The sequence below is a fragment of the Oryx dammah genome, unplaced genomic scaffold (genome assembly GCF_014754425.2).
Source record: "Oryx dammah isolate SB20612 unplaced genomic scaffold, SCBI_Odam_1.1 HiC_scaffold_13, whole genome shotgun sequence".
NCBI classification, from domain to species: Eukaryota; Metazoa; Chordata; class Mammalia; order Artiodactyla; family Bovidae; genus Oryx; species Oryx dammah.
In genome coordinates this window covers 25,383,745-25,396,178 of record NW_024070197.1, presented here as the reverse complement: position 1 = coordinate 25,396,178, position 12,434 = coordinate 25,383,745, and the positions used below count along the sequence as shown (strand labels likewise).

General features: G+C 41.2%; 1 protein-coding gene across 1 annotated transcript; it reads left to right on the top strand.

The window, feature by feature from the left end:
- The first annotated feature begins 725 nt into the window (after positions 1 to 725).
- On the top strand, positions 726 to 10,909 carry TAT (tyrosine aminotransferase). Its single transcript, XM_040253169.1, has 11 exons — positions 726 to 1,613; positions 1,746 to 1,850; positions 3,833 to 3,900; positions 4,847 to 5,005; positions 5,228 to 5,366; positions 5,777 to 5,829; positions 6,127 to 6,279; positions 6,939 to 7,067; positions 7,377 to 7,460; positions 8,156 to 8,254; positions 9,004 to 10,909. The coding sequence occupies exons 1-11, from the start codon at positions 1,379 to 1,381 to the stop codon at positions 9,142 to 9,144; spliced, it is 1,365 nt and encodes a 454-aa protein (XP_040109103.1). The 5' UTR covers positions 726 to 1,378; the 3' UTR covers positions 9,145 to 10,909.
- The last annotated feature ends 1,525 nt before the right edge of the window (positions 10,910 to 12,434 follow it).

The following is a 12,434-nucleotide window of genomic DNA, read 5'->3' as shown; positions in this document are numbered from 1 at the left end:
TTTTAGTTGCCTTAGATACCCTGTACTTTTTAAATGTTTATGGAGTGGGCCTTCATTTACTCTAGCTGCACAGTTTGTTCTAACTGGAGTAGAACTTTGTGAACTAACAAGGAAAGGCGCCCCAGATGTAGGAATTAAATAAGCATGCTGCTGAACAAGTTGTATAGCATGATCTCAGCTGTGTTTTGAAAATATTTACAATGCTGTATCTATGTATCCATCATCTAATCTATCTACTGTCTATCACCTATTTATCGTCTGTAGATCTATTGATCTACTATCATCTATCTATCTTGATGAATGGATAGAAATGGCCAGATCATTACCACTGCCTGGCCCTTGCAAGACTCTCACTTTTTACTCTATACATTTCTGTAATATTAACATTTTAATAGGTCATTTTGTCACAAATTACCAACTGTAATCCTAACTACCTCCCTGACAATCCTTTCAAACATCTCACAAATTACCTACAAAGAGTTAACGCAGACAATTCCAGAAGGCTGAAGTGTCCAAATTCCTGATTTGGTGGTGGAGGTGGAGGCAGGGTTAGAGGTAAAAAGCACCAAAAAGTGAAGAGGGGAGGAAAGAAGAGGGCTGGTTGCTCTGTTCTTACCTGAACCAATAGCATGAGAGTTTCAGGCCCAACGCCCATTTGTGGGACTATTTCAGGCATCGGAGGTTGCATCTGAATTCACCGTCATTGTCACTTGTCAAAGAACTTAGGCAACTTCCTGGTTTGGCTGCTTGGAGGCTGCTTCTCCTTTACTGGGAAGGTAAAATCTCAAGCCTCAGCTAATCTTGTGATTTGGGATGCATGGTTTTTTCTTTGTGGTGTATTGACTTCTTTTTCCACAGGGCAGTAAGCTGCTTATAGAATAGGTCTTTATTTTTACTAATGATAATGTTAACACTAAATTTCTAACAATATGGAATAATTCTTCCTGGATATCTTTGCACAGGACAAGACACAGTCTGTTGAAGTGTAAGGAGACTCTTCCTTGCATGGAAAGGAAGGGATACCTATGCTTTCCTTGTTTAACATTAGTTTTCATGTCATTCTTCCTTGGTTTTGCGGACAGCATGGTTAAATTTTCATGGTGATGATGTAGCACATAGTGAATCTCACAGTAGATAAGCATTCAATGGGACACTCTGCTAATATTGTAGAATGGTTATTTTGCTTATTTTCCATCTGAGTGAAAAGTCTTTAAATTGCCCTCATTCATTCAAGCTACTTTACATGTGAAAGGAGTTTGAAAAGAGCTGTCTGGCAAAGTCACCCCAGTGTTTGGGTCCAACTGTAGCTGCCCCACTGGACTGTATCTGTTCTTAGAGTCACAGTGACCCCTTCTTTTCCCCATAGTCTTTGCTAGTCATGGACCCATATGTGATTCAGATGCAGGACCATGGCAGCCTCCCCTCAGTTCTGGATGTGCATGTCAACGTCACTGGGAGAAGCTCCGTGCTGGGAAAAGTGAAAAGCAGGAAGGCCAGATGGTCCGTGAGGCCCTCAGACATGTCCAACAAAACTTTCAATCCCATCCGGGCCATTGTGGACAACATGAAGGTGAAGCCAAATCCAAACAAGACCATGATTGCTTTGTCGATCGGTGAGTTGAGTACACTTAACCAAGAGGCAGGCATTGTTCCTCTCACCCCATCCTCATGGGTTGGGCAGAGGGGATAGAAGTGGAGGGTGGGTCTGGGTACGGAAGAATAACCTCTTGGTGGTTCTTGAAAAGGGGACCCTACTGTATTTGGAAACCTGCCGACAGATCCTGAAGTTACCCAAGCAATGAAAGATGCCCTCGACTCAGGGAAGTTTAATGGCTATGTACCCTCCATCGGTAAGTTCACCCTGAGACTCTACTCTGGCAGTTTCCAAATCTGTGCTCTTCTGACAGGAATAAATTTCTAGCAGTTTTCTTTGTTTTCCTGATGCATAATTCCTAAGGAGAGGCTAAGATAATATGGCTGTTGAATTTGGGGAAAGGAGTCTCAGAATGCTTAACCTCAAGCCAGCAAGGTCCAGCTTCTTTCCTGGCTTCCTCTGGCATTCTGGCACCTCCCTGTTCTGGGTTCCCATTACACACTCTGCTCAAATAACACTCCTATCCTATCATTGCTCATTCTCCACGGAGGCCTTGAGTTTGGCTGCAGCTGCTTCTTGACAGAGCCGTCTAGCTCCTAAATCAATTTATTTACTGCCCGATGTAAATACTTCTTGGCGTTATTTCTCCTCCTCTGCACATTCAAGATTTATTTTAATTATGGTCCTGGTCACACTCTCAATGTAACTGTGCTTGTTTCAAGGCAAAAACAAACAAGCAAAAACAACAGCAAAGAATGAGTTGTTCCATTAGAGGACAGTAGGTTAAGACAGGAATAATTTTATTTAGGTGTAACTCTTGCCTGGCAAATCCCATGGATGGAGGAGCCTGGTGGGCTACAGTCCATGGGGTCGCTAGGAGTCAGACATGACTGAGCGCCTTCACTTTGACTTTTCACTTTCATGCATTGGAGAAGGAAATGGCAACCCACTCCAGTGTTCTTGCCTGGAGAATCCCAGGGACAGGGGAGCTTGGTGGGCTGCCGTCTCTGGGGTCTCACAGAGCCGGACACGACTGAAGCGACTTAACAGCAGCAGCAGCAGCAACTCTCTCCATGTATTGAACATTCCTACCCTAAGCATTTTGATAAGTGACTCCTTGACTTTGTTTCAGTGTCACACACTTCCCCACTGTGTATATGTGCAGAATAAAAATCAGCTTCATGCTAAAATAGAATTTAAAAACACTTTAAAGAGATATCAGGAACATGATTTTTAGCTTGATTATTTTCATTTTATGCAGCTTCATAAATAAAAATCAAAACAAAATAAGACCAAAAGTTAGTTATAAAAAGAATTTATACATAATGAAAGGGAATATGAAAAAGAATATATATATGTATAACTAAATTACCTTGCTGTACAGCAGAAATTAACACCATATTGTAAATCAACTATACTTCAATACAATTTTTTAAAATGTTTATTATGACTTTTATATTCAAAGTATTAAGAAACTGATTTAACCTGAAACCTAAAACCAAGTCTCCATTTGACAAATACTCAAAGGATATGAACACTTCATACCAAAGGAAACACAGATAATGTTTATCTGTGTTTTTTCTTAGCAATTAAGGAAATGCTGATTAATTTCAAGAGAACTATCTGTACCTATTAAGTTATCAAACATTAGGAAATATTGCCTCTAGCTTTGGTAACTGAAGATAATCTTTTTGGACAGCAATTCTGTAAAACATAATAACTGGTGTGAAACTGTCTATACCTCAAACTTGCAAGCCAACATTTGGAAACATTGCATGAGAATATAATTTAAAAGGAAAATATTTTAATTTAAATATAATATAAAAGGAAAATACTAATAGGTATAAAATACAATGTGAAAAAGTTAAAATGAACCCAGTGTAATGAACTCATTAATTACAAGTTTTCAAATATAATCCCTGAAAGGGATTTAAGAATAATCTAAACCCTGTATTTTAAATAATCTAAAAGAAAATAAAGCATAATCACAGTAACCAAGATGCTGCAGAATACTTTATAGTTTTGTGAACTCTTTTTGTTATTATTTATACATTTGTGTGCTCATTATAAAATTGTAAGGTACAAAGTTAATCTCCTTTAACTATAGTGACTGAGAACCGAATGCTATGTGCTCTGATCTGGGACAGAAGGTAGCCTTGAAGCCCTGTGACTTAAGGGCACCTCTGTCAGTTGTGGGATGAAAACTTCCAGCTTTCTCCTTCTGCTCTTTTCTCTCAGGCTGCTTATCCAGTCGGGAGGAAGTTGCTTCTTATTACCACTGTCCCGAGGCACCCCTGGAAGCTAAGGTGAGCCCTAGACAAGTTGCTAGCTCTAAAAAATTGCTCTAAAGCAATACCAGGCAAACTCTACCCTTTGTTTCTGTTCCATGAGGAATAAGGGTTTCAAGGGAAAGAAGAACTAAGAATAATTTCCCTTTGGCAATTCCAGGACTTTTTATATGGGGAGGCCACTAGTCAGTGATTATATTTAATGTAATTATAGTATGATAATAACATTGCATACAACTTATGTGATGTCTGTCTCAAGGAGGCTCAAAGGACTCAGAGGTCACCCTGTATTTGATTTTCTGCAAAAGATCATTGAAAAACAGTTAATTCATAAATACCAAATAATTGGAAAATTTAATTTTACCAATAGGGTCTTTTATTAATCTGTAGTTCCCTTCACTTACCTAAGGTCACTTAGATGGGAGGATCGAGTTTCCATGGCATATTGGACTCATGGCAGGGTCAAGTTTAAATGCCCTCCACTCTGTTGTTTATAGTGTGGAGGTCAACATTTCTTAATGTTAAGGGGAGCCCTTTGTATTTCAGAAGAGAGCCATGCTTCAAATCTCTGGTCAAAAGTAAATAAATAACCAGGTGAAAAAGTCCAAGGTCATAATGACCTCTCATGGAGGTCTGCTGAGTCACAGCCAACCTGTCCTTTTTAAAGCGATTTATTTCTTTTAAGTGGCCAGCATTTTCAACAGCCTCTAGATATGGACATATATAAACATATTCGTTTCTTTCAATTTTGGCCTACTATAGTCCCCACTACTTTACATAGGATTTTTATTTTTATTTTTTTCTTATTTATTTATTTATTTTTTATTTTACTTTACAATTCTGTATTGGTTTTTTAAAGGATTTTTAAAAGTAAGCTTATTTTTGCTTCCCACTCACTCATCTGATAATCCCTTTTCTCCTGTTGCTGTTGGAACCCCTAACAAAACAAAACCTTTCTTCACAGGATGTCATTCTGACAAGTGGCTGCAGTCAGGCTATTGAACTGTGTTTGGCTGTGTTGGCCAACCCAGGGCAAAACATCCTAGTTCCGAGACCTGGCTTCTCTCTCTACAGGACTCTGGCTGAATCTATGGGAATTGAGGTCAAACTCTATAATTTGTTGGTAAATGACTTTTTAATTTTAGATACAAATTAGATAATTTTAGATACAAATGCTCAATTAATACTTCATAAAAATGCATGACCATTATCTTAGCAGAGAAAGATCTGAAAAGTCTGAGGCCACAGACACATTTTGTGATTTATATTATACCTTTGAGTGAAGTGAGTAGTCTTCCTAAATTTTTCAGAATCATCTTGATCTCACTGTTTTTTCCCTCCCCAGCCAGAGAAGAATTGGGAAATTGACCTGAAACAATTAGAATCTCTGATTGATGAAAAGACAGTTTGTCTTATTGTCAATAATCCATCAAACCCTTGTGGGTCAGTGTTCAGTAGACGTCATCTCCAGAAAATTTTGGCAGGTAAGTCCAACAGATTTCACTTGACAGGAATGAAGCTGGGGATGGAATCCTTTAGCTGTTTCCTGGAGTGAGAAAGAAGTCCTTCACTAAGTTCCGAGACTAGGATAGAGGTCAGAGGGCTCCAGTGGGGTCCCTAGTGAGTGGTGTGCCACCAGAAAGGTAGAAAGAAGGAGAAAAAGACTTGCCTCTTAATCACTCCCATCATGTGGAAGAAAGGACTTGAAATATGTAGTTAACTAAACAGCAAATTTAGGCTCTGTACCCTGGAAGAGTATGAGAAGAATTTGTAGTTCTTAAAGAGGAAGACAAAACCCACAAACATTGAGTGTAAAGTATAAGCCCAGGTAAATATTTAAGTGCTAAGGCAATTCATATTAAAAATGACATCAGCATGTTTCTCTTATTTTCAGTGGCTGCAAGGCAGTGTGTCCCCATCTTAGCTGATGAGATCTATGGAGACATGGTAAGTCTCGGGCAGGATCTAATTATTTCATTCATTCCCTAGAGTCAGGGGTTGTACATATTACTGGGCTGGGACCAGTTTCCTCATTTTAGGCTTTTTTTTAACCCAGACAAGACACCAGGTTATATGTTTTTGGATAGTTCCCTTTGAAGCTTCTTGAGATCCCAGTCATGCTTCAGGGTAGAAAGAGCCTGTAAATCTGAGGCCTGTGCTTAATGATATAAGGAAAATTTGGGGGAGGCATGGGATTTGGAGGGAAGCCAGAAAACAACTGTAAGAAGCACCTCTTCTCCTCAGGTGTTTTCAGATTCCAAATTTGAGCCTCTGGCTACCCTCAGCAGCAATGTCCCCATCCTGTCCTGTGGAGGGCTGGCCAAGCGCTGGCTGGTTCCTGGCTGGAGGATGGGCTGGATCCTTATCCATGACCGAAGAGAAATTTTTGGCAATGAGGTGAGAATATATATATATATTCTAAATATTTATTTATTTGTTTACTTATTACTTGCTTGCTTTATCTCACAGTGGTGGTATAGATGTGAGATTTTCCTTTCTAGGCCCTGTAGTTCTGTGTGCCTGGAAAGACACTGGATAAAGATAGTACTAGTTATTTCTCTCCAGAACTCAGTTTTTCTGTGTTGGTGAGGAAGTTCCATCTACCTCCAATTTTATTACCACACAAAAGGAAGCAACAAGCAGTAATGATCCCTAATACTATTTGTGGGCTTACAAGGTACCAGTGCTTTATGTACTTTATTTCAGTGTAATTCTCCCAACAACCCTGTGAGGCCAGTATTGGTATTATCTCCATGTTACAGCTGATAAAAATGAACTCAGATAGGCTGTATAATTTTCTCAGAGCCACACAGTCAGAGTGTGGCAGAGCTGGGCTACAAACCCAGGTGGTCCGATTTAAGAATGACATGAGGCACCACGTCTCCAGAGATTGAAAACTAACCCTAACTCTGCCTAGATAGAAGATAACAACAACAACAACAAAATTAAAAATAGACAAAAACAATCACGTCATAGAAAGAATGGTCAGAACAAGAATCTCCACAGCAGGAATGCTTAAGAAAGGCTAAATAATGTGTTTGCCGGGGGGCTTTTAGATCCGAGATGGGCTGGTGAAGCTAAGTCAACGGATCCTGGGCCCCTGCACCCTTGTCCAGGGAGCTCTGAAAAGCATCCTGTGTCGCACCCCTCAAGAGTTCTACCACAACACTCTAAGCTTCCTCAAGGTAAGGGCAGCCTGTAGCCTTCCACTCTGGGAGTCAGGGAATGCCTACAGGGAAGCCCCACCATTATGGGGCTTCCAAGCCAGAAGGTGGCATCATTGTCAACATTCATCCATACATTTCTCTAACTTCTGGCAATCCACTCTGCTCCTGGCCTAAAGCTGTGAGTGGGCAGAGTTTTTTTTCTTGTTAACGCCTTACGCCAGCAGAGCAAACCTAGGTTCCCTGCCTTTGATGTGGGCTCTCTTTTTAATGACCCAGTTTTTCTTTAGCTTAAGTTTTCATCCTTGATGTCTCTGCCTCTTCTCATAGTCCAATGCTGATCTCTGCTATGGGGCATTGGCTGCCATTCCTGGACTCCGGCCCATTCGCCCTTCTGGGGCCATGTACCTCATGGTGAGTATGTGGGTGGCAGGTGAGGGAAGCCAGTCTGCAAGGCTCACAGAGACAACCAGATGGGCTCCTGAGCCAGTCAGTTTAAGAACTGTCTTGTTCTGAATTGTCCCACTGACGTGGTTTAAACTCAGTGCTAAAAAAAGAAAGAAAGAAAAAAAAACCTCTTAAAATGACAACTCAATACAGAGAATTGTTTTATATGCAGAAACAGAGATGATATGACACAAATAAGAGGCTTTCCACACTACTGTAGCTCTCAACCAGGAGAGATCTGTTTCCCTTGGAGTGTTTGGGGATATATAGGAATGTTATTTGTTTCTAGAAGGACTGAAAGGTGCTATTGACATCTTGTGGGCCAGCAACGCTGAATATTTTTCAATGGGCAGGGTAATTCCATGCAATCAAGACTAGCCTGGCCCATAGTACCAATAGTGCCTTTTTTAAAGAACACTAGCATCCTATTTTCAGCTTTCATTTATCAGCATCCAAGAAGGAACACTTCAAAAATATTAATATGAATATATCCTCTCTTCCCTATGAAAAATTCCACAAGCTCATATGAGCAAGAACTCTTAGTTATCAGTAGTGGAGTTCCAAGATATTTTTTAGAGCAGCCCCTGCCTTGATTTCTGGCATAGGGAGTGGCCTGTTTTCCCTCCTTATGATCAGTTTGCCTTTCCCTGTTATTGGTATAGGTTGGAATTGAGATGGAACATTTCCCAGAATTTGAGAATGATGTGGAGTTCACGGAGCAGTTAGTTGCCGAGCAATCCGTCCACTGCCTCCCAGCAACGGTGAGTGTTTACATCCCTTTCAGGTATCTCTAGAAACTCTCAGTGGTATATAGTGCCTTGGGAGCTCTCCCTGAGCTGGTCTTTAGCCTTTTCCTCCCCCAACAAAGTGTACAGTTGGCCTTTATATGTGTAGGTTCCACATCCAAGTATTCAACCAACTGGGGATGGAAAAATATTAAGAGAAAAAAATTCCAGAAAGTGCCCCAAAGCAAAACTTGAATCTGCTGCAGCCTGACAACTATGTACATAGCATTTACATTGTATTAGGTATTATAAGTAACCCAGAGATTATTTAAAGTACACAGGAGGATGTATGTAGGTTATGCAAGTACTATGCCATTTCATATACAGAACTTGAGCATCCTTGGATTTTAGCATTCTCAGCGGTTATGGAACCAACCCCCCTATGGATTACTAAGGGACTACTTACTGTATTCTCTTTTGAGAAGATTCTTACTGGTGGGTGTCATGACCTCTATTTAAAATTTGTTTCTTCCTCATCATTATCCCATCTGATTCGGGAAGAAAAATTGTAGTTGGACATTCTAAGTGAGAGGAAATCACGCTTGTTCCACAAATTCCTTTTAAGATAAATTAACTCAGTTACTGGTTCAGCATCCCAGTGGTGAGAACTGATAGCCCTGGGTAAATGGTATTGCTGTCTCTTGCTGATTAGGGCCCTGGCCATACTAGGGTGGTCTAGTCACTGATTCAACTGCTCTGAGAATAATATGCTTTTATTTTTGCAGTGCTTTGAATATCCCAATTTCTTCCGAGTGGTAATCACAGTCCCTGAAGTGATGATGCTGGAGGCCTGTAGCCGGATCCAAGAGTTCTGTGAACAGCACTACCATTGTGCTGAAGGGAGCCAGGAGGAATGTGACAAATAGGATGGAGTCCATCCTCCTGAGTATGTGTCCCGTCTGACTGGGGAAACTGGACTGAGCCCTGCTGCCCCTCCAGGAATCAGGTGCTCCTGCTGGGAGAGGAGCCTCACAACACTACGTCAAGGGCAGAGAATTGCTCTGGCTTTCCCCAGCTATAGCCGCACACACACACTCTAAACCCCAGATTTCATCTCACTGTGCTCTGCCGGAGTGACTCACTAATTCATTAATCCATCCCTCTCCTGTTTGATTTCCTCCTTTTATCTTGAGAGTACCAGGTAAACAGAGTTGCCCAGGAAACTGCAGGGACAAGAAAAATCAAGAGCTTAGGATTCAAGAAACAAAAGATTGAGTGAACACGTGCCCCCAACCATTTCCTCTTATTCTAAGTAAGAACACACTCTCTGTAGTCAGGTTTGAAGTCCAGCTTTTCTGGCTCACTTCAGGTGTACCTCACTGTATGTAACAGCGCTAGAAGGAAAGAAGTTGGGGACACATGTATTTGGTTAATTCTAAACACATTAAGAAAATTTTCTAATTTGAAGGATACATTATAGAAACTTGTTGATTTTTTGGTAGAGAATTATTTTGTGACACAAATAAATTTAATTGATAGAGTTTCTAAATATAGATATATCAGGCTTTCTTAAAATGAAGGCATATCCGTACTACAAAAAAAAGGAGGAATCAGAGGACCTTCCAGAAATGCTGCTGTGTAAGGGCCAGAATTATCCTCACTTGTCAGTGTTATACAATCATTATTACTTTTGCTGTAACATTGATACTGATTTATTGATATATATATTATATTTTCATATGTTTTCTAAGAAACATTTATATTGACAAGATCTTTTATTTTGCCAAGGGCATAAATTATTGTTTTTCTTTTTTTATTTTAATAAATTTTACTAAGTATTCTCTTCTGTGATGCCATTTTTCTCTTCTGTGGGAAATTTCCATCCCCAGGTGCTGCTTATTGCTCAACCTGGTTGATGTATTACCCACTAGGTTTCATTTATTTCTCTGTTGCCTAGATCCACTAACCACTTACTGGGTAACAAGTTGAATTGGTTCAGCTAACCAAGAGAATGAGGTGTGTCTAAGATCTTTTTTCCTTATGAGCTTTTTGTCTGGAAATCCTCTTAGGCACAGTTGCCTACTTTTTTCCCCTCACCATTCCCTTGGAGGAGGGAACCTGAAGTTATCTTACAAGGTTAGGGGAAGGAATGTATCATAATCATCCTGGAGATTCCTTACTAAGGGATGTTTTCCTTGTCTAGAATAGGAACTTCGAGTCCCAACCCTGCCAAACACACTCAATTAACTTCCTTTACAAAAATAAACATCAAATGTCCCCCTTCCGATCTAGTTGGACTTTAGTGAAATCAACTAAAATTTACCCTTCAATTTTCTTCAGCAAATCCAAAAGGAATATACAAATGATTGAGATGATGAAAATTTGTTTCCTGTATGCCAACCCTGCCGGCTTTTCGAAAATTCCTGGCTCCTATTTTCCTGTACTTTCCGCCCCAATTCCCAAGGATGTTTGTCCAGAAATAAACAGGAAAACTTAGTGGTTTACACAAAACGTTTTATCTTCACACATAATGTATAATTCTATCTAGCATTATGGCATCTAGACAGACGTCTTAAGTTTCCAAATTTCCTTGATATCTACATTTTGGTAAGGGAGTCAAATGAACATTCAAAGATTAAAACACACACACATATTGGACAAATTTCAAGCGATGCAAAAAAACACAAAAACCCCAAAACATTCATGCCAATCCTTCAGCCACCCATTTCTCTCCTGAGGTAATCACAGTAGCAGTTGCTGTCCAGTTCTTTGAGATTATTCTATGTACACGTAAATGTTTACATGAATTTTTCCTTTTTCTCTTTTTTTTCTTCAAAGTTAACCATTACTTGATCTTCCATGGTGGCTCAGATGGTAAACAATCTGCCTGCAATGCGGGAGACCTAGGTTCGATCCCTGGGTTGGGAAGATTCCCCTGGAGGAGGGCATGGCAAGCCAACTCCAGTATTCTTGCCTGGAGAATCCCTATGGACAGAGGAGCCTGGTGGGCTACAATCTATGGGGTCACAGAGTCGGACACGACTAAGCGACTAAGCACAACTTTCTAACTCAGCTTCCTATGGAAATCAAAGGAAGGGTAACATTTCTGAGGTGTCCATCATGTCATGAGTGATCCTAGGGGAAAAAAAAAAGGAACCACTGGCCGGGGCTGCTTCCAAACAAGTCTCAAGAGACAATTTCTAGCCGCCTCGCGAATGGCGACAGCAGGACGTCCGAGTATCTGAGGACAAAACGAAGGATGCGTTAACAGTTTGGAAACAAGGGCTCGCGGCTGTGAATTCTAACCAAAGTGTCGTTTACCCGGTAACTGGCGAGTTATAACTGACCCGATACACAAACCATGCCACTCTAGTCCCTAGCAACCACGAACGCCCGGGTATGGGCTGCGTGGCAGCTTCCGAAGACCGGGGTTGGGGAGTGAAGAGGCTGTTGTGGAGAGTGGGGAAAGAACCCACGCCTGCGCAGGCGCAGATGGCGGGGCGGGGGCGTGCTGCACTGCTCAGGGCGCATGCGCGATTTGGGGGCTAGGTGCAGTGCTCTGGAAGCAGACGACGGCCATAATTGGTCTCTGTTGGTGAGGCGGTTACTTCTCCTTAGTCTTCGGTATTGATTCCTCTTTAGCCTATTTCCTGACCGCACGCCTTGAGAGAATCCCTTCCTACCCACCCCACCCCACCCCCCCAATTCCTTTCGGGCCCGTCAGGCGGGAGGCTTCCAGCAAGTGGACAAGTCATCCCTAGGTATTGTGAGCACCTGTTAACCTATTCCTCGTTTGGGGCAGGTGCCAGTAAGTTCCTTGAGTTGTGAAACGGAAAAAGAAATTCCCAGTAGCTGTTGTCAGTTTTCAAAAGTATTGTCCCTGGAACTTTTTCTCAAAGAATCTTGCTTTTCACGGTCCCCAGTACCTGACACACGTGTTTGGATTTCTGCTGAACCAGAAAGATGAATCCTCCGCTGAACTCCACACACACCAGACATTACCGTGCTTGGGGGGCTGAATTTTAAGTACCCCAAAGGTTGAATTATTAAGTTCTTTGGAGAAGTGAATTCCAGGGACATGTTATTCATACTCTTACTTTAAACAGTTTGCAGATGGGTGTCATGTGGTGACAGAAACCTCAAATCTGGATTCTCTCTCTGTGGGTCAGATTATTGCACAGCACCTTTTGTAGAAACGGTCACTTTCTGATATTCC

Coding starts and splice junctions, on each gene's coding strand:
- TAT (XM_040253169.1), top strand. CDS start 1,379: ATGGACCCATATGTGATTCAGATGCAGGACCATGGCAGCCTCCCCTCA. Junction 1,851..3,832: donor TGGCTATGTACCCTCCATCG/GTAAGTTCACCC, acceptor CTTTTCTCTCAG/GCTGCTTATCCAGTCGGGAG. Junction 3,901..4,846: donor AGGCACCCCTGGAAGCTAAG/GTGAGCCCTAGA, acceptor CTTTCTTCACAG/GATGTCATTCTGACAAGTGG.